This window comes from Ricinus communis, chromosome 1, assembly GCF_019578655.1.
Source record: "Ricinus communis isolate WT05 ecotype wild-type chromosome 1, ASM1957865v1, whole genome shotgun sequence".
Taxonomy (NCBI): domain Eukaryota; kingdom Viridiplantae; phylum Streptophyta; class Magnoliopsida; order Malpighiales; family Euphorbiaceae; genus Ricinus; species Ricinus communis.
In genome coordinates, this window is record NC_063256.1 from 9,581,893 (window position 1) to 9,603,750 (window position 21,858).

At 32.4% G+C, this 21,858-nt stretch overlaps 3 protein-coding genes and 1 long non-coding RNA gene across 5 annotated transcripts; 2 read left to right on the forward strand and 2 right to left on the reverse strand.

Moving 5' to 3' along the window:
* Window positions 1–8,585: 8,585 nt before the first annotated feature.
* Window positions 8,586–9,959, reverse strand: LOC107260934. The gene is made up of 3 exons (XR_007214834.1): window positions 9,654–9,959; window positions 9,287–9,473; window positions 8,586–8,852 (listed from the first exon to the last, which is right to left on the reverse strand). It is a non-coding gene; the product is annotated as an uncharacterized LOC107260934 (long non-coding RNA).
* Window positions 9,408–11,660, forward strand: LOC8270795 (WAT1-related protein At3g30340). Its single transcript, XM_002515077.4, has 6 exons — window positions 9,408–9,706; window positions 9,813–9,875; window positions 9,998–10,114; window positions 10,432–10,837; window positions 10,932–11,083; window positions 11,182–11,660. Exons 1-6 carry the CDS (start codon window positions 9,408–9,410, stop codon window positions 11,351–11,353), a joined length of 1,209 nt encoding a protein of 402 aa, XP_002515123.1. The 3' UTR covers window positions 11,354–11,660.
* Window positions 11,661–14,695: 3,035 nt separating this feature from the next.
* On the forward strand, window positions 14,696–17,725 carry LOC8270794 (ribosome production factor 1). The gene is made up of 11 exons (XM_002515076.4): window positions 14,696–15,051; window positions 15,149–15,229; window positions 15,473–15,568; window positions 15,661–15,744; window positions 15,856–15,925; window positions 16,067–16,149; window positions 16,575–16,654; window positions 16,796–16,894; window positions 16,984–17,083; window positions 17,298–17,387; window positions 17,475–17,725. The coding sequence occupies exons 1-11, from the start codon at window positions 14,785–14,787 to the stop codon at window positions 17,511–17,513; spliced, it is 1,089 nt and encodes a 362-aa protein (XP_002515122.1). The 5' UTR covers window positions 14,696–14,784; the 3' UTR covers window positions 17,514–17,725.
* A 321-nt stretch (window positions 17,726–18,046) lies between these two features.
* On the reverse strand, window positions 18,047–20,580 carry LOC8270793. Of its 2 annotated transcripts, XM_015716857.3 has the most exons (2): window positions 18,771–18,907; window positions 18,047–18,684 (listed from the first exon to the last, which is right to left on the reverse strand). In XM_015716857.3, the coding sequence occupies exons 1-2, from the start codon at window positions 18,790–18,792 to the stop codon at window positions 18,287–18,289; spliced, it is 420 nt and encodes a 139-aa protein (XP_015572343.2). In that variant the 5' UTR covers window positions 18,793–18,907; the 3' UTR covers window positions 18,047–18,286. The 2 variants fall into 2 exon arrangements, with proteins under 2 accessions (XP_015572343.2, XP_002515121.1); XM_002515075.4 differs by having other exon boundaries at window positions 18,047–20,580.
* Window positions 20,581–21,858: the final 1,278 nt, after the last annotated feature.

Genomic DNA, 21,858 nt, shown 5'->3' on the forward strand with positions numbered 1-21,858 from the left:
ATAAATCCCATGAGGCCCAATAACTCCCACAATCAGCTGACAATATCTGGATTAAAGAATTAAAAGCAAGAATACAATGAAATTCTCACTTAATAATTGTGCAATATTTGATTTCTCCTCTTTCGCATGTGATGGCATATAATTTGAAGCAAAATTATAGGGTGAATTGACTCAACTATTCCATATTCTTCTTTAAACATCAATGAAGTTTGTGAAAAATACAGCTGAGATTGTAGACGATAGCTTGTTTTATAATTAGAATATTGCAAATATACTTCTTACTTGCCTTATTTTTATTTCTTGAAGTTTGTTCTTTCGGATGAATCCATTTTCAAGTTCTTAGATTTTCACAGTTTTTTTTTATGAAACTTTTAAAAAATGTTTTAAAATCAATAAAATATATCGTTTTTATTGGATAAAAACCTTTTCTTAAAAAAATTACTGTTCTTCTAGCTTTTAAAAATAAATTTAAGGTGCGGTTCTTTTTTTTAATTTTTTTTCGATTGTTTTATCCAGAAACAACAAAAATAAAAAAACCAAAACCGTAAACTGGAGAAAATTTATAAAAACTATATATTTTATGTTTTAACAACAATAAAAATTAAAAAAGATAGAGATATTTTTCTTTTATTTTATTCAGCCTTCCAGTTTCAACTAATCGCATTAAGCTTCTAAATACTTAATTATATTGCATCTAATCCACAAATTTGACTAATGTTGTTTGAAAGAAAGAAAAATGTCATTTTAAACTAAAGAATTTTCCTATTTTATTTTTATTAAGTCTATAAGTTTTTATTTATGTTGCATTAAATCTTTTTATTTTATTTATACTGGTAAGGTTATATTTGACAGCGCCAACAAAAGTGAAATGCACGTACTGTTAAAAGCGCATTATTATAAATAAATACACTAATTAGAAAATAGATAAATATTATCTTGTGAATATTTTACATATTGGAGATGATGGTTCCTAATTTAAAATAAATGCTTGATTTTGGGAATAAAAAATAACTTAATGCAACACGAAACCTTATTTTGTAAATTATTTAAATCATTTTTCATGAATAACTTACCTAAATATTATTTCATAAATAATTGTTTTGTTCATGCTAACATAATTTTATTCACAAGATGTGTATTCTGTTTTAGTAGCCCAGTGAAATAAGCTTATTGTTTTTATAAATAAAAGTACAAATATTAAATGCAATACAATGAAAAATTATATTTAGGGGCTTTAGTAAAGTAATCTGTGAAAATTTAAGGGCCTAGATAAAACTTTTCTTCCTTTTTTTTCGTTTAAAATGTTAATTAAATCTGAGATAATTGCCTATGAAGTTCAACAAAATTTGCCCTTACGTCATCTAGTTTTTAAAAATATATATTTTCATGCATTTTTTTTATAAGTCACGTAATAATTCTTTTGTTAGTAATCTGTTAGTTTAATGAATTTTAAGTTAATTAAAGTAGTGAGGTGTCACATTTTACAAATTTAGAAAAATATTTTTATGTGAGTCTGTATTAAAATAAAATTTATTTCATAATAAAATAAAGATATTTTTTATATAAATCAGAAAATAATAATAATAATAATAATAATAATAATAATAATAATATAGAATGGAACAAACTTTGTAGACATTTTCAGTAAATTTACAAAATACTAGCATCTAAATACAAGACATGAAAGTTGAAGGACTTAATGCAATATAACTGAAGTTTAAAGACTCGATAAAACATATTCTGAACATTTTAAGGCCTGAAATTGGATTCGTATTATTATTTATTTTAATAGCAATTTAACACTAAAAATTAAAAAGAAAAATTCTAAAAGAAAAAAACCCGACTTTGAAAGTTGAAAAACCAGTAAAAGTTAAGCTTGAAGCAGAAGCAGAAGCAGTTGAATAGGTGAGAGTGATAGGATTAGTACCTATACTTGGAATGTACAATACACAGTGAGAGCTTGAAGATTTGATAATATTAGATAAAATCTGGAAATTAATTTGGAAGTCTTGTACTGTTTGATTCTGGGACACATGGCATCAACACATTTGGAAGGAGTTCAGACCATCAAAAAATGACACGGGATCAAGATGGACATTTACTTCTGTATTTTGAACATTCATCATAAATATGAAAGAAATCGAATTTCTGTTGATGCCCTTTCATTTGACTTGGACTACAAAACCCGCATGCCAAATTTTATCTCCTTCCATTTCGAATCCATATCTCTCCAATTAACTACTAGCCGATAATTTTTTTTTTGTTTTTAAATTATTTTTATTGTTAGACCATTTATTTGGACTCGTGCTTTATATAGTGCCATAGACTTTATTTCCGAAACTATATTCAATATATTATGGCCCTATTGGCCTAAAAAAGAATTCAAACGTTTTCGGCCTTTGATAAAATGAACAATTCTTTTAATTTTTGCAAATTTAGCTAAAATTTTAAAAAAAGTTTAGTAAATTTAATCCAAAACCGATGCTGGTTAAAATTAAATAGCATATCATATATGTATAGCATATAGCGTAAATGCTTGCAATAGTTTTTAGAAAATGTGAATCTCACTTTATATTTCATTGACACATCACATAAAATAATTTAGTGTATTAGTATAATTTGATGAGGTAATTTAGTGCATTAGTGTATCAATCTAGTAAAGTAACTTAGGTTAGGATAGCTAAACAACTTTAATTAGTATCAGGTGATGTGTCAGTGAGGTGTGTAAAGTGGAATCTATATTTTTTTTTAATTATTACCATCATTTTATGCTAGGGCTTGTGACATTTTATTTAATTTTGACCAATATTGATTTTGGATTAAATTTATCATCTTTTTTTTTTAATTTTAGTTAAATTTTTCAAAATAAAAAAAAAGAAGCCAATTTTATCAAAACTCGCAAGCATTTGGATTCTTTAGGCCAATTGGCCTAAATTATACAGCAAAGCTTAAGGAAAACTTTAGGGTGCAATACGAATAGAATCTCACTATTAACTCATGTCTTAACTTAGTAGTAAAGATAACTCCATTTTAGAAAGGATTCAGAATTGAACTCTAACCAAGTTTAAGAAAGAAAAGCAAACTCATTGAGTTAGGGCCACAATAATTTCACGCCTACCTTTTATTTTTGTTTGTTATATAATCTTTTAGTTATCCTAATTTACGTCATATATCATGCGTACATAAAACCAATTATATAATAATGCACAATATTATGTATTAGCTATTTCATTGACAGACTTGTTTATTATAAATATAAATAAGGTACCTAATAAATAATATCCCATTCAAACTATATAATTGATTTTGTTTCTAAAAAACTGATAAAATGAGTCTACTTAAAATATTTTTCCATAAATTATATATTTCTAGTATTAGCATATATTCAATACTGGAAATACACCTAAATCACATAAAAATCTACTATGTGCTGCGGTCTCTCCACATAGTGGACCCCACATTATTTAATTTTTAAAAAATAATATATATATATAATTTGGAGTAACCTTCATGCAAATTAGCTTAGAGGCTCCTTGCTTATAAATAGCAAGGAGATGAATAAAGGAAGTGGTAACACAAAAATATTAGCTTTACGCTAATATGCAAGCTAGAGAAATATTTTTTTTAAAAGGTGCGAGAAGTGAGAGAGGTGAGAGATAAAAATAGTGAAATTATTTCAGGTATGTGGTAAACACTTGAGTGTCATTATTTTGGTGAGATTTCTCTGTAAAAGTACTCTCTTTGTATGCCTGCTATTTTGATAGTGGAAGATTTATTCGAATTTTGTCCCGTGGACATAACCCAGTATTAAGGGTGAACCATGTTAAAATTCTCGGGTGTCATTTATTATTTAGTTTCTGCCAGTCCTTAATTTGATTTTTGACAAAGTAATTCCGATGTTCCACCGAACAATTGGTATCAGAGTCATCCTTGAGTATCTATATATATCTAATTATCGTATGCTCTGTGGTTGCCACTAGATAGTGTATCCTCCACATTAGAAAATAAGTTAGATATATATATTTACTCTTTCTTGAAGTGTTGGGCATCTGTCGAAAATATGGAGGCGAAGACGAGCAAGATGGTTAGTTTAAATGGCACGAATTACCGCATATGGAGAAACAAAATGAAGGATCTCCTATTTGTGACGAAGTTGCATTTACCGGTGTTTACAACAAATAAACTCGAAGAAAAATCGGATGAAGAATGGGCGTTCAAGCATGAGCAGGTGTATGGTTTCATTCGACAATTTGTCGAAGATAATGTGTACAATCACATTTGTAATGAGACTCACGCACAAACATTATGGAAGAAGCTTGAGGAGTTGTACGCGTCGAAAATCGGCAACAACAAACTATTTTATCTGGCAAAATTAACGCAGATAAAATATCAGGATGGTACTTCTATAGCAGATCACTTGAATGAAACTCAAGGGATCATGGATTAGTTGTCAAGTATGAGCATAAAGTTTGACGATGAGGTGCTCGCCTCTTTACCAGAGTCTTGGGGGACTTTGAAGATTTCACTAACAAATTCTGCACCAAACAAAGTAGTAAATGTAGAAGCTGTTAAAAGTGGCATCTTGAATGAAGAGAGTAGACGAAGATCACAAGATTCCTCTTCATCACATACATATGTCTTCATTGCAGAATCTAGAGGGAGGAGTGAAGCTAGGGGTCCAAAACCTAGAAACAAAAGTAGAGGAAAGTCAAACAAATATGCTAATACTGAGTGTCATTACTGTAAGAATAAGGGCCACATTAAAAGATTCTGCCGAAAGTTAAAGAACGACCGAGAAAGGAACCAAAGCAAAGATGTGAAGAAAGATGACAGCAGTGATGATGAACAAGCAAATGTTGTCGGGGAATTCAACATAGTCCATGATGATGATATTGTCAATCTTGCAATCCACGAGACGAGTTGAGTGATTGACACTGGTGCTACCATTCATGCTACATCTCTGAAGGAATTCTTCTCATCTTACACATCAGGCGATTTTGTTGATGTAAGAATGGGAAATGAGAATTTTGCAAAAGTCATAGGCAAAGGTGATGTCCTTCTAGAGACAAAAAAGGTACACATCTAGTCCTGAAGGATGTCAGGCATATTCCAGATATGCGCCTGAATTTGATTTCAGCAGGCAAGCTGGATGATGAAGGGTTTTACAACACCTTCTTCAATGGCCAATGGAAGCTTACCAAAGGTTCATTGGTGGTGGCCAGAGGAAAACAACATTCAAAACTATACATGATATAGGCAAAGCTCTCCCGTAATGATGTCAATACAGTGGAGAATGATAGTATAGTTCAGTTGTGGCATAAACGAAAAGAAATGTGTTACATGGATTGGATCAGGTTCATTTGGAGAAATATACTGATTGTCTGGCAAGGAAGCAAAATAAAGTTTCTTTCAAAAGTTCCCCTCCTTCTAGAATGAAGAATGTGTTAGATCTGATTCATTCATATTTGTGTGGACCAATGCCGAAGTCACTTGGTGGTGCTCAATAATTTGTGACTTTTATTGATGATCACTCAAGGAAGACATGGGTGTATACTTTAAAGACAAAGGACCAAGTGTTAGAAGTTTTCAAGAAATTTCTAACTCTGGTGGAGGGACAGACTGGCAAGAAGCTGAAGAGCATCCGTACAAACAATGGTGGAGAGTACATTGGACCATTTGATGCTTATTGCAAAAATAATGGTATTCGGCATCAAACAAAATCTTCTCAGACGCCATAGTTGAATGGCTTGGCTGAGAGGATGAACAGAACTTTAATGTAGAGAGTTAGATGTTTACTCTCACATGCAAAGTTGCCTAAGATGTTTTGGGATGAAGCTCTACTAGCAGCAGTTTATGTGCTCAACCTTTCAACATGTATCCCTCTACAGTCTGATACTCTAGAAAGAGTATGGACGGGAAAGGATGCTTCCTATGGTCATCCGTGAGTATTTGCTTGCAAAGCCTTTGTGCATATTTCCAAAGACGAGAGGTCCAAACTTGATGCTAAGACACGAGAGTGCGTGTTTGTGGGCTATGGTTAAGATCAGTTTGGCTATAGATTTTACGATCCAGTCCATAAGAGGCTTATCAGAAGCCGTGATGCCGTGTTTGTTGAAAATTAGACCATTGAGGATATTAAAAAGGCTCATAATGTTTCTCAGCAATCTGATAGAGATTCAACAAACTTGGAATTGATTCCTCCAACAATAGTTCCTAGACATGTTGAAGATGAAGAACGTGACCAACCGGAGATAAATGGTCAAGATGATCCCATTGAGTTTGAACCAGGTAATGTTGATGATTATGGTGTTCATCATCATCCACTAGCAGATGTGGGTTCTCCAATTCTACGGAGATCTGGTAGAGTTTGACAACAATCTACCAAATATCCTAAAGATCAGTATGTGTTATTAACTGACGGGGGAGAACCCGAAAGCTTTGAACAAGCTATGGATGATGAACACAAGCAGAAATGGATTGAAGCCATGCAAGATTAAATGAGATCTTTGCATGAGAATGATACTTTCAAAGCTGGTGAGGTTGCCTAAAGGCAAGAGAACTTTGAAAAATAAATGGGTGTTCAGGATAAAGAATGAGGAACACGGTCTCCAACCGTGATTCAAAGCTAGACTAGTTGTCAAGGGATTCAACCAAAGGAAAGGGATTGAATTTGATGAGATTTTCACCGGTGGTGAAAATGACATCCATTCGTACAGTGCTAGGGTTAGCAGCAAGTCTCGACCTGGAGAATGAGTAGATGAATGTAAAGACTGCCTTCCTTCATGGTGATTTGGAGGAAGAGATATACATGGAGCAACTAAAGGATTTTGAAGAAAAGGGGAAAGAGCAGTATGTCTGCAAGTTGAAGAAAAGCCTATACGGCTTGAAACAGGCACCGAGGCAATGGTATAAGAAGTTTGAGTCAGTTATGGGGGAGCAGGGGTACAAAAAGACTACTTCAGACCATTATGTGTTCATGTAGAAATTCTCTGATGATGATTTTATTATACATCTGCTCTATGTGGATGATATGTTGATCGTTGCCCCAAATATTTCAAGAATCAACAACTTGAAAAAGCAGTTGAGTAAGTCTTTTGCTATGAAAGACTTGGGCTCGGCAAGGCAAATTCTAGGCATCAAGATAACCAGAGATACAGGTGCTAAGAAATTATGGTTATCATAGGAGAAGTACATTCAGAAAGTACTTCAAAGATTCAACATGAATAAGGCTAAAGCGGTTAGCTGTCCCCTTGCTAATCACTTCATACTGAATTCTGAACAGTGCTCTTCTACTGAAAAAGAGAAGGAGGAGATGGAAAGAGTTCCATATGCTTCAGCAGTTGGGAGTCTGATGTATGCCATGGTATGTACACGGCCTGATATTGCTCACTCAGTTGGAGTAGTGAATCGGTTCCTTTCAAATTCTGGAAAAGAGCATTGGGCTGCAGTGAAATGGATTCTTAGATACCTTCAAGGTATATCAAGAATGTGTCTATCTTTTGGAGATAGAAAACCTGTGTTAGTTGGCTACATAGATGCAGATATTGTCGGAGATGTTGACTCGAGAAAGTCCACATCAGGTTATCTAATTTCATTTGCAGGGGGAGCTGTGTCATGGCAGTCGAGACTACAGAAATGTGTTGTGCTCTCAACAATAAAAGTAGAGTTTATTGCAGCAACTGAAGCATGTAAGGAGTTGCTATGGATGAAAAAGTTCTTAAGTGAACTTGGTTTCCACGAGACGAAGTATGAGCTGTTTTGTGATAGTCAAAGTGCTATTCACCTCGGAAAGAATTCCTCCTTTCATTCAAGATCTAAATATATTGATATGAGATATCATTGGATTCGAGATGTATTGGAGATGAAGCTGCTACAGTTGGAAAAGATCCATACTGATAAAAATGGATATAATATGTTAACCAAAGCTCTTCCACAATGAAAGTTTGAATACTGTCGATAAGCAGCTAGAATAGTGGTGCCTCCCATGTAGTCGGGAGGGGGAGATTTGTTGGGGGTCCCTCCACATGGTAAATCCCACATTATTTAATTTTTAAAAAAAAATTATATATATATATATAACTTGGAGTAACCTTCAAGCAAATTAGCTTGGAGGCTCCTTGCTTATAAGTAGCAAGGAGGTGAATGAAGGAAGTAGTAACACAAAATTATTAGCTTTAGGCTAGTAGGCAAGCTAGAGAAATGTTTTCTCTAAAGGGTGCGAGAAGTGAGAGATAAAAATAGTGAGATTATTTCGAGTGTGTGGGAAACACTTGAGTGTCATTACTTTGGTGAGATTTCTCCATAAAAGTACTCTGTTTGTATGCCTGTTATTTTAATAATAAAAGATTTATTTGAATTTTATTCTGTGGACGTAACCCAGCATTAAGGGTGAACCACGTTAAAATTCTCGGTGTCATTTATTATTTAGTTTCTATCCATTCTTAATTAATTATGCTGTGCCGCGAAACACTATGGAGAGTATTCGCACAATAAAAAGGTGTCAATCATGACGTGTTGAACTTCAGGTGCTGATAAATAAGCATGCTTTTCAATACCAAGCTTTTATAAAAATAAAAATAAAAAAATGCTTGACAGAACGATCAAGTTACAGCGACAAGCATCCCATTGCTTGATAATGGAAACCAAGATTTGACACATTGTTCTTGCATTATTTTAGTGCAAAATGGTAAGAATTTTTGGTCAATAAACAAGTATTAGATGCTTCTGTCATTTCCTGCCTCCGACTTTCTGAAAGTTTCTGATTGCTTGCTGCCAACATATTATAATTACGATATGATTAATTAAGCCGAAAGGGTTGTGTTCCATCCATGTTCTTCTGCGAATATCATCATCTGCATAAGCCAAATTGATCACTCAAAACTCGTGATAAGTATCTGAAGTCATCTAATGACGATGCCTGGCTAACGATTGGTTACTTAAATATCGTTTTCTTCTGCAATCTTTTACCAATTATGAATGAGGTTCTCCAAAGAAAAGCAGAAAGAGAATGTTTAATTTAAAAAACTGATTAGTTGATTGCTTTTAGATGATTCGGTTATATTAATTTAATCATGGGAATTCACCTTTTTGGAGCAGTCTTATTTGCACTGATAGCAAAACAGCCAAAAAGGTCCGAGCCACGTAAAGCGTACTTTGAAGATTAAGCAATCGAATATTTACTTGGTAATGCAAGAGATCAGGGTTCAAAACCTGACACTCTCTTTTCCAAAAATTCTAATATTTATCCTGTAGTAAAGAAAGGAAAGGAACAATCCTACTTTCTTACCTGAATATAGTCATCAGCAATTTGATAACTCAGACATCCTGGAAGAAAGAGAACATTTAATTAAATAAATATTGGAAAGTGGATAGCCTAAAGTCAGGTATGCGATTTTCTATATCTGAACATGTCTCCCATTTTTCAGGTGCTTCGCCTATATATAGAGGCATGGAAATCAATGGACATTGTGTTTCTGAAAGCAAAAAAGAAAATTGTAAGAAACAGGGCAGTTCAACAGTTTAACATGAGCTGCAGAGAGCAATCGAAGACTGTTCTTGCGATGCTTTTCGTTAATTTTTCATTTGCAGCCGTGAATATACTTCTTAAAAAGGTTATTGATGGAGGAACTAACCATATGGCTATTGTCACGTACCGACTGTCAATTGCTGCTATTTTCTTGGCGCCCATTGCTTGCTACTGCGAAAGGTACATATTCAACAGCTAACCATGTCATCCAGTTTCCTTAACATGTTCTGAGCTCCAACCATAAACTAGATTAATCAAAGGACTGAACATAATTCTGATCTTGCAGGAAAACCAGACCCAGGATTCCATTTAAGATCTTATGCTATCTTTTCCTTGGCGCTCTTGTCGGGTTAGTTAGAGAATTCCTGCATGGAAGAGCAATGCCGTCTAGTCGCATTCTGCTTATTTTCATTACTATTTATTACAGAGAATGAAATTGTTGTTGAGATGTTTTTTCATGTGGCGTTTCAGGGTAACACTCACACAATATTTGTTCCTCCTGGGACTTGAGTATACGTCTACTACATTCTCATGCGCATTCCTCAACATGGTGCCTGTAAACACCTTCATATTGGCTCTTCCATTCGGGTACGCAATAATTTATTGATCACTCCATTATTCTTGGGCCAATTCGACGTATGACTTTTTTCATCTATCTTCTGCAGTCCGAAAAAGTAGATTATAGCAATTTACAAAAGCTTCAAACAAAACTTGTTAGAAAAATCGGATTTTCAGCTTATTATAGAATACTTACGGGCTTATCCTATTCTGAATACATTTTTATCTGGATTTTGGCCCAAGAAGCTAAAATACGCCAAGATGCAGAGTTACTATTAGGGATTATTTGTTGTATTTAAAATCTCAGTTCATTCTTAAATTAACACTTTCTTGGTAACTATATATAGTCTGGAGAAAGTGAATGTTAAAAGCAAGGCAGGAAGAGCAAAGTTGTTAGGTGCAACGATCTGTATGACTGGAGCTATTCTGTTAACTGTTTATAAAGGAATTCCATTGACTCACCCTCATTCAGGAGACCTTAAGAACCATGTTGCTGCTATGATGACGGAAAAGAAGAGACATAGATCATGGGTTCTCGGTTCCATTTTTCTGATGGCTGGCTGCGTTGCGTGGTCTTCGTGGTTTCTTATACAAGCTAAAATTGGCAAGACATATCCATGTAAATATTCGAGCACTGCCATTTTGTCTTCCTTCGCCGCAATCCAGGCAGCCGTAGTCACTTTGATTTTTAACAGGAACGTTACCGTTTGGGTTTTGAAGGGGAAATTGGAGATCATAACCATCGTATATGCTGTAAGTATGCAATCTTAATATCTATCAAAAAAGTACAACTCAAATTAATTGAAAACTTCAAACCTGAATATTATCATTTCATGCGTTGAAACAGGGAGTGGTGGGTTCAGGATTGTGCTATGTAGGGATGTCATGGTGTGTGAAAGAAAGGGGTCCTGTATTCACTGCTGCATTCACCCCTTTTACACAGATTTTTGCTGCAATGTTTGACTTTTCTGTCCTGCATGATCAAATTTACCTCGGAAGGTTATTGCCAATCCATGTTCTTTGAAGCCCTTTTCGAGCTTTTCAATTTCAGTGTCTGCTGAAATTTTTCCTGACTTCCTTTTGCTTGTGACTGGCAGTGTTATCGGATCCATCCTGGTTATTGCTGGCCTATATACTCTCCTGTGGGGTAAAAGCATTGAGGCAGAGGAATGTGCGATGAAGCAAAAAAGTGTAGTAGTGAAGAGAGACGGAAACAGTGATGTAGAATCACAAGTACCTGCAGAAAATATCAATCGGACAAGTTCATAATACCCATTCAATAATGATCTAATGACCCTTTTAACCAATAAATTTTGCAGCTCGAGGCTATCCAAAACTGTGGTGTTATGAAATGAAAATGTGCAACGACATGCAGCCGTCAGGATATTAATGTGTTGAACTGGAAGATCAATTAGTAAATATTTAGCTGATAAGCAGAAACTATTAGATTGACAATGTGCCTTGGATTTCTGTAACCAGAATATACAAAAGAGTTGTTACAGAGATATTCAATTCGATTATTCAGTAATATAATATAAGTAGATTTTCGTGCACTTTGTGTGCACATGACTGATTATTTTATAGACTCATGAATCAATTATTAACATTTGAAAATTAACAAAAAGGAAAAAAGAAAAATAGTATATGAACATTAAAAAATCTATGTAACATTAATAAAATATAAAAAAATCAAATATTGTATGCATTAATAATTCAACATGCTACATTTTAAATTAAACTACTTATATTTAATTAACATTGTATTTGATTGAAATTTTTTATATACATATAAATAAATAAATAAATAAATATATATATATATATATATATATATATATATATATATACAAAAGTCCATATATTTTGTTGAAATAAAAATTTAAATTTGTTGAATTTATCATGAACCAAACTAAATTCTAATAAAATAAATAAATTTTCTAAATAAATTTTATTTTAATAAGTTAATCTACTAAAGAATTTATTTTATTTGAAAAAGATATAAAAAATAAAATGAAAATGATAAAGTTGAAAGAAATATTTTAATATTATGGAATATATTGATAAACTAATGAGGAATTCATTTAAAATATCTACTTATTTTATTAGAATTTAGTTTAGCTATAACTAATTTCATATAAATTTTAATTATTTAAAATTCTAAATTAATTTTCACTTCATTCAGAGCATGTAAATTTCAAATTTGTAAATAAATTATATATATTTTAACTATAATATTTATTTCATGTTAAACAAATACTATACACCAAACATAAATATTTCAATTACAAATAAAATAACTTTTTATATAATTTCAACCAAACATAACATAAAAAATTGATAAATGTATCAAAGTTTGTATGATGAGCATTTATTAATATTTTTAGCCAATTTTTATAGTATTTTAAAAGATCAAGAGATTATTCCTAAGAATATAATGAAAATTTCACAGGAAAAAGTACATTAGTAACTTAATAGGGTATAAATCAAGTCATAAAAAAGTAATGGGTAAATAAATACAAAATTATATTCTTTGAGCACCTTAGTCTAAAAGTATTAAATTGTAGTCAATATATAATATAATATAAAAGTGAGTGGGAGTAACATACCCATGGAGAAATATACCTTTAAGAATAAATTTCATAGATTTTAGTTAGGATTATGCATAATGTACTAATTTAAGGACTATAAATAAGATATAAAAGTTAATTAATAATATTGCAATCTTGTTTTATTGAGAATTGTACACAGCAAATGATAGATTAATTATAGATATTTTAATAATCAGGCCTAATCATTTAAATAATTAAAAAACATTTTAACTTTACCTATGGTTTTTTTTTCTCAAATTATTATCTAAATATTCTTATGCATATATATTAAAATTATTTTTCGACCGTGGAAGATTTATTATTGGATTATATGTAAAAAAGATAAAATTGAAATTACAGTAATACAGAAACTAAATTACTATTCCTATAAAAAGAATATATTGACGAGTGTATTCAGAGGATATACACGTGCCCGACCAAAACACTTATGGTATTTTATGAATATCACATGACAATCTTACCCCCATAGGTAAGTTCAAATCTAAAATAACCAAACTTTAATATAAAATTTTAATTCTATAAGAAATTAAATAAAGATAAAGACACGTGATTTAGAAATATGAAACGAATGGTTAGCAGCTTTCTCCTTTTGCTCTTTTACTTTTGGATTTCTAAGAGTTCTAATCTGTTTTTTGTAATCCTGGGTGTCCCCTAAGGAGATAGAAGAGCCGCTTTCCATTGATATGGATGTTAATTTAGGAGGCCCCTGTTAGTAAGTTTGGATCCAACTTATTCCATTTTTACAGGCCCATGGTTGGCTCTTCACGAACTAGCTTTACCTATTTTTTTTTTTTTTTGAGGTCAATATCAGCAATGTAGTTCGAGAAATCTAATCTGGTGAGTTATATAACAAGCCTTGGTGTGTTAGTTTTTTTGAGTCTACTTGTGTTAGTGAGTGGCATATTCTAGCCTTGTGAGTGTTGTTGAATCTCTTATAGTGTGAGTGCTTATACTGTATAAGTGGTTTTTTGGTGAAATAACTAAAAAAAATCTCAAGGGACTAATTGCATTCTTCTCTGCTAATAATATTTTAAATCATTTTCACAAAAAAAAAAAGAAATATGACATATTCCATTATAAAATTGTAGCAATTTCTTTTTTATTATTATTTAATTTGTTAAACTATTTAATTTATTTAACATCTCATATGAAATTTTAAGGATTTGGTTTACTTTTCAATTTTTATAAATTATTTTAATACTTAATTCCTTTTGCATGAAATTTATTTTAAAATTTATAAATCCATTTTTCCCATAGGCTATAATTTTTATTTTTTAACCATTATAATTGCTTTTAGAAAGGATGGAGGTGGGTCTCTTTAGAATGTGAAAATCTCTCATCACCGAACTATTGTCTAATGGTTCATCATCATCCTTAAACACTTAAGTTCATGAAATTGATAAGAAAAAAAGGGATAAGTCTAAGACTCTCACTTATTTTTATAACTTAAAAGTATATGCTATTTTTTATAGATAAAGAGATGTATGTAGTTACAGACCGTGATAAAAAAATATATTTCACATTTTTAAAATTTTGATTTGTTACTTTTATTCCGATTATCATCATTATTAAATTGCATGTATTTAATAATACAAATTTAAAGATTAATAATTTTTAATTTTATTATTTGACTGTTAAATTACAGTTTAAGAAATTATTGATTCGATAAGATCAATTCAACGGTCAAACAATATCGTTTTGATTATTAAACTCTAAACTTATATTATCAAATACGAGAAACATAATAATAACGATTGATCAAGATAAAAATGACTAAATTTATTTTAGTTGATATTTTTTAATAAAAAAATAATTTTTTTTATCATAATTTTTAGTCACATATCTCTTTTAAAAAAAATTCTAAATTGTTAAAAAGTAAAAAAAATATATATATATATATATTAAAAAAAAAGTGATAAAAAAGATACATTTTTAAGGTCTATCTTTTGGGCCTGAGGCTAATCTTTCTGTAAGAGAATAGGCCTCAGCCCAAGTATATAACCCTTCTTTAATCCCCTACCTCACGTTCGCTCGATAAACCCTAGTTTCTCTGTCTTCTAATCTTCCTGCAATTGGGGACAGCAACTAACAATGGGAGGCAAGCGAAAGAAGAGCGAAGACGCTGAATACGAAAATGGCGAAGATTTAGAAATTAAAAAGAAAAAGAAGAAGAAGAAGAATGATGATGATAAAGAAGGAGAGGAGAAAAAGAAGGAGATACTTCCATCGACGATAAAGAACAAAGAGAAGAGATCAGCAGCTCTTGCTAAACTCAAACACTTAAAGAAGCTCGAGAAGCGGAAAAAGATCAAAGCTCGTGATGCCTCGGAGAAGCGCGCTCTTGAGCTCGGCGAGGAGGTTTTATTTTATTCTACCTATCGCGACGATTAATGTAAAAATATGATTGAAATCAAATAAAATTGAATTGATTTTGGCTTTATATTGAATTGTGTAGCCTCCTCCAAGGCAGACTCCTCGGACCATTGAGAATACAAGGGAGTTTGATGAGACTGTATGCAAGCCTGATGATGATGAGGTAATTTTTAATGAATTTTTTTCTTTTCTGTCCTTTTTGACCGAATTTTATAGCTGAATTAATTAATTTAATAAATGAAATAGAGAAGTAAGGATTTGCTTGTTTAGCTGAATTATTACCTGTTGGAAACTTCTCTAGAAGAATCTGAAAGTGTTTAAGTTTAATCTACAGCTTCTGTTTGTGCAAAAAATAGCAAATATTTCTTGAAAGAAACTCATGCATTGATTCTGTTAACTTTTGCAGCTATTTGCAGGCAATGATGCGGATGAATTTAGTTTAATTCTAAGGCGGGAACGTACACCAAAGATATTGATCACCACTTGCCGATTTAATTCTACAGTACGTGGTTTCTATATTAATTTATTTTCTTCCTCCAAAATGTTATTGGATTAACTTTCGTTTTCATTTTTATCTTCTTACTTGGCCATCAGAGGGGACCTCTTTTTATAAAAGAAATGCTTTCAGTTATCCCAAATGCAGAATACAGAAAGAGAGGAACCTATGATTTGAAAAAGGTGTGTTTCAGTGGTTGTTCTCTCTGCTGCCTCATCTTTCTAATATTAGTACTCCAATTATGTTATTTCTGTGTATCATTTCTGATTTAAGGTGTACAATAAAATGTATAGATTATTGAGTATGCAATTAAGAAGGATTTTACTACTATCATAGATGTCCACACCAGCCGCAGAGAACCAGGTTAGTTATTCGTCTATCATATCCAACTTTGTTTTTTTTTTTTCCTTAACTATTACATTAAACACATTATCAGTAAAGAACAATCATCCTCGTTTTGTCGTAATTTAAAAGAATTAATTCTCAAGTGTGGCTGTCTTATAGATGCTCTCTTGATCATTGGTTTGCCCTATGGACCTACTGCACATTTCAAGCTCTCAAATCTCGTCTTACGCAAGGATATTAAGGTTTGTACTTGATAATATGAATATTATGTTATATATTTGAATTAACATCATGTGGCATGACATCTATTATAAATTAATGTTACTTGAAGATTACATGTTTTAAAGCAGTTGCTTTAGTTTCATGCTGCATGGACAAGCTGTTCTGATGCAATTTCTATTTATAGTAGTTTGAGTTCTATGAATGTAGAATATTATAATTTGTCGAAGCTGGATTAGTGAAAAGATAAAAGACCGTTTGAGCTGATATGAGCCAATCTTGGATTGATTCTCACGCCAATATTTTTTCTATACTGTTTCCATTATTAACCTGGATTATTTTGAATGTTTTGTCAAATGTTTGTTTTCAATTTATTTGTTAAAATTGTGCTGTCTAGTCTCCACCAAGGATCAATCATATGACTTAATTTTATTTGCATTGCTTGCAGAATCATGGAAATCCTACCAATCACCAGCCAGAGTTGGTATTGAATAACTTTACGACGCGCTTGGGCCATCGGATCGGGAGGTGTGGCAGTATCTTTCTTGTTTTATGTTTCTAGATTTGTTTATTAATGGTATAATCTTAAGGGTCTACTATTTGAACTTCTCTTTGTTTGATTATCCTAATGAAGCATTATTTTCTTTCTTTTGATGATTTTTCTGCCAGACTAATACAGTCTATTTTCCCACAAGATCCAAATTTTCGTGGGCGGAGAGTTGTAACCTTTCACAATCAACGGGATTTTATATTTTTCCGGCATCACCGGTGTGTGCATCAGCTTAAACTAATTTAAATATTTATAATGTCATCCTATATTATGAATTTCTGATAGATGCATATCATTATGTCCTCAGGTACATTTTTGAAACCAAAGAGTGTAAAGACAATGATTCGAAAGGCCAAAAAGTGAAGGGTGAGAAGATCGCTCAAGAGAAAGTAGTTGCACGCCTTCAGGTGAGCCTTCTCTAACTTACTAGCACTTGTCTTTATGAATGATATTGTTCTTATCTCAATCTTAATACTGTCTCTAACATCTGGAAAATGGCATAATTATAAATTTCTTATGCTTTCATTTGCTGAATATTATTATCTATTGTAGCTTTGCATCTCCTGAGAACCACCTAATCACGCTATCACAAAGCTAATGCTTTACTTTTTAAATGCACAGGAATGTGGTCCTCGATTTACATTAAAGTTGATAAGTCTGCAGCATGGAACATTCGACACCAAAAGTGGTGAATATGAGTGGGTTCACAAGGTAATTTTCTTCTCAAATAGACTTCACTTATCTAAGTTGATTTGTTGAATTTGTAAGTGTTAATTTTCTCCTTGTTTTGATGTTCAGCCTGAAATGGATGCCAGTCGAAGGAGGTTTTTCCTGTGAGTTGCATCAGATGAAGTTTCCTTGCTGGTGTTGGTACACAATTCTGGCAAATAGGGTTGGCACCAGAACCAACGACATTGATATCACTACTCAGTGTTAGGAGGTGCAGTCTGTAAAAGTTATTTCTATCAGTTTGGCCAATTGTTTATTCTAATTGGAGATGCTAAGTCTCAATATATATCTTTAGCATGGCTTTTCAGTTTTTTCTTTTATCTGTTTAGCCAATTGTTATTCCAATTGCAGATGCCAAAGTTCCAAAAGTTGACTGTTTAGCATGGCTTTTCTCTTTCCAGTCTTTACTTCATCTCCTTAGTACTCTCCTCCTGTATATTTATTAATTAATTTAATCAGTTTTTTGTTCTCAGGGTAGAAGTGTTAACTGGTTCCATTAGTTTCGACAGTAATATAAGATGTTGAATCATTTATTCAAGAAAAAAGAAACATCTTTTAAGTGATTATACTCATATTTGGTACTGAAGAAAAGCAAATTGGATAAGGTCCTGAATTATCAGGAGTTACGAGGAAGAAAGAGATGACCATTCTTAATATACATCGATTCCTGTATGTGTTTTTTTTTTTTTTTTTGACAAGAGATAATTGGTTAAGCAACAAGAGAACTGTACACGTTAAGCAACTAACTCTATTCTCTTATGACCTGCATCGTCGATCACTAGACGCTGATTCTGCAAGAGGGCAGCCCCTTTAGCAGCCCTTCGAGCTCTCTACAGATGGCAATCAAAATTGACCCCCTCTTCTTGTTTGTAATCCGTGCTCTAGCCATTTGATTTTTCCTGTGCCAAATTCCATTGCGTTATCTGAGAGGAGAGCTTCTTTATCAGATGAAGGCAGATCAATACAAGTACACTTCCAAAAGCTGCAATTCGCAGCATAGATTGTTCCGGTGGAGCCTTTCTGGTTAAATAGATACAGTCCAAGGTAATCAAAATCCAACTTAAGCTTTCCAACAGGAATTTGATTGCCATCATCCTCCTTTTCTTCTCTCCAGTCATTCTGCATATGATCCTTGAACACAGAGCACCCACGACCGAAAATGTAGTAATCGACCACCCCCTATAATCGACTAGCCTTCCACCCACCACCAAAACCTCCCTTCGACACACACAGGATTGGCACTCACCAGAAAATGTGGATGAAACTAAGGCGTCAAAACCTGTATAGTAAGGCAATATTATGGAATCCAGGTATAGACTTGCATGCAGAATTCCAGAAATTGTTGATGCCTCGTAGATTGCATACCTGATATCTTTATCAACACCATGATCAAAAGCCAAAGCAGAGACCTGAAGCAGTTGAAGAATTGCAGGACCAGTGCAGGATAGAGGAAATATAGAATTGGTCCGGTAACCCTTGGCTAGTGCTAAAAGGATTATTGGGAGAGAAACTGGACCTGATGGTAGTAAGAATCTCTTCGAACGACTGAGACAAGCCCCTGCTTTTCTTGATATATCTATCACCATGATGACTAATGTTGCCAGATATGAAGAGGTTGCAAACAGGAAAACTAGAAAATCCACGTAAGGGGGATAATTTCCTGGATAATTGCTATCGCAGAAGTAATGGTAAGGACAGTTGATTGGATCTAATGTTTCTTCTACTTGCCACCTTACACATTTGAAGAAGGTCGTGCGTATATCTTCGACGGCCCACTCCGGCTGGAACGCTGGATTCTGTGGCTGAAAGAGTTGGAAGTTCATTGTTCACGGGTTGCCTTATCTCTTAGCATTTGCATTCTCTTTTCATATAAGTTTATACGAATAGGGTAAAGGCCTGATGATTTTTGAAGCAATGGTCCTTGTTGCTGTTGAAACGTTGTAGGCAATTGGTGAATTAGATAATGAAACACCATCTAATTTCTATTCTTTTTTCCTTGTTCAAGTCTTGGACATTTCTTATTCTGAAAGAGAGGACTCAAATTAGGATGTGGCTTGTTTGATAATCTTTTGATATAATCGGTTTCACTTAGGAAAGTCATATAGCTTTTAAGTTATGAACCTGAGGAAGAGCAATTTTGTAATACCCTATTTTCCAATGATAATTTCAGGATTCGTTTGTTTCAGAAATTAGGGATTAAAATCAGGCAACTAATATCATATTATCTTTTTTGTATAATTATTTTGCTTTCAGTTAGGGAACAATCGAGATGGTTAGGTACATTGAGTGAGGAATTATGGGTGAGGTAATCTTGATTTCAAAGCAATGGTGTGTGGTTGGTGACTGCTATTGATTTCATGACAGATCTAACAGTGTTAGAGGTGCTTATTCTTTATCTCCTTTTCTCATAACCTCCTCCTCTTTCCTTCCTTGACCTCCAGCTTTTGAGGAAAGCAACTTTAATGTCAAAAGACATGTAAAATCGCTTGTGATTTTCTCAAAACAACTATCCAACCTCTGCCTCAAATTTCAGACCAGAAAACTGTCATAGAAAATGATAGTATTTCTTCTTCTTCGTCTTCTTCTTCCACTTGCATTGATTTGTAAAGCTAATTGTGGACTGGTGAGAGAGCATGCTGTAGCTGATTTGCTACAATTGAGAACTGATATTATTCTTGAACAGTGTCCTAAAGTACTAACGGGCTAGCTCCTTTTGTCAAAACAATAATAATTCCACTGGTGTCTGTCTGATAGCATCACTGCATAATTGAGTGGCGTTGCTTCATTTTCTTTATTTAATATTAAAAACTAAAAATCCAAATTCCATGACCAACTGAAGCAGACCACGTTTTAAACTCAAAAAGAGAAGGATCGCTGTCCTCTTTCTTTCATTTTTGGATAAGAATAAAAGAACAAGGTGATTTGTGAGAGTTGATTTACTCATAACACTGATGTCATTTTCTTTATGAAAAGCAAATACTAATATCTCATATTTTGGATTAATAATTTTTATCAGCTGGTGAAGAAGAATAAGAAGAAGCAGAAGCAGGCAGACGCAAAGCTTAACATCAGCAATCACGAGGACGCAGAGACAGCAGGACGTACATATTGATACCGTCACCGACAATAAAACGCGGCTGCATACCTGCAAATGCGCGTCACCGCTACCTGGGACCATCTCCAGGATTATATTACTGCTGCTTTATTGTTGTACAGAAGAAATAAAAACAGATTCCATTGGCGGTGCTACACTTGTCAATACACACAGATATTAGATTCCAAATTTCCTGATTTTAAAGGAGGTTGCAGGTGGGCCAAATCAGCATTATTAGAAAAAAAAAAGAAAAGAAAAAGAACTCCTTTGCGTCCCAGTTTTGTATGTTCTACAGACAAAATATCTGAAGCTAAATGCGCCATTTTCTAGAAAAGTTTAATAGTATAGTGGCTTTTCCATTTTCATTTGGACGCTTACTATTAAGGATTACACGTGTACGTTATATTATATATATATATATTTTATAATAAGTAGATGCACATTACTTATTTAGAAAAATATAAGTCTTTTGTCCGTTTATTATTTATTTATTAATTTAATAAATAATAATCAAATATATATCTTCAGTTAGTTACTATGAATACTATAATTTTAATTATGAGAAACAACGATAAATATTAATTTATATATAATTTTTTTAAAATAAAGTACTTTTTAAAATAATATATATATATATATATATATATATATATATATATATATATATAACAATATTATTATTTTAATTTATAAGAGTTGAAGTTTGATTTCTGTGCTAATATAAGTTTTGGAAGCTCCATTAATAATTAATTTAGTTGACTAATGCTTTTATTAGTTAATTGAGGTTAAGAGAGTGTCCGTCACTTGCGTCCTTAAAAAAGAAATAGAAAAAAAATGCCTTGAGATGTGGAATCTAGAATTCCACTAGGCGTCGAAAAAGGGAAATGAAGGATCGAATAGTAAATTTGGATTTAGTTAAATTCGTTAGTTATTCTTTTGTTAATGACAGGATAAATTTAGGGACCATTAGAAGTTTTTACTTTTACAGCTATATAATTACCCTTTCCCAGCTTATCTCTATTACAAGTATATCTTTTTATCTTAATTTCTACAATTTTATGGGTTTTTAGTTAGCCATTTATAGAATTACCAATTTTTTAACTGACAAATGACAACATAACTATCAGTTGAGTTTAGTTTTAACTGATTCATCTAGTCAGACAAAAAAAAAAAATTAATGGAAATATATGATGTTTTTATTTAAAAAGAAAAGACAGCTTTCATTCAACTATAAAATACATCACAAATACTTTAAATATTTTTTATGTTAATATAAATCAAGAATATTATATTATTTAAATTTTATAATAAATATATTTATATTTGTGATACATATATATATATATATATATATATATA

Coding starts and splice junctions, on each gene's coding strand:
- LOC8270795 (XM_002515077.4), top strand. CDS start 9,408: ATGTCTCCCATTTTTCAGGTGCTTCGCCTATATATAGAGGCATGGAAA. Junction 9,707..9,812: donor ATTGCTTGCTACTGCGAAAG/GTACATATTCAA, acceptor CTGATCTTGCAG/GAAAACCAGACCCAGGATTC. Junction 10,115..10,431: donor ATATTGGCTCTTCCATTCGG/GTACGCAATAAT, acceptor AACTATATATAG/TCTGGAGAAAGTGAATGTTA.
- LOC8270793 (XM_002515075.4), bottom strand. CDS start 19,228: ATGAACTTCCAACTCTTTCAGCCACAGAATCCAGCGTTCCAGCCGGAG.
- LOC8270794 (XM_002515076.4), top strand. CDS start 14,785: ATGGGAGGCAAGCGAAAGAAGAGCGAAGACGCTGAATACGAAAATGGC. Junction 16,895..16,983: donor ATATTTTTCCGGCATCACCG/GTGTGTGCATCA, acceptor TTATGTCCTCAG/GTACATTTTTGAAACCAAAG. Junction 17,388..17,474: donor AATATGAGTGGGTTCACAAG/GTAATTTTCTTC, acceptor TTTGATGTTCAG/CCTGAAATGGATGCCAGTCG.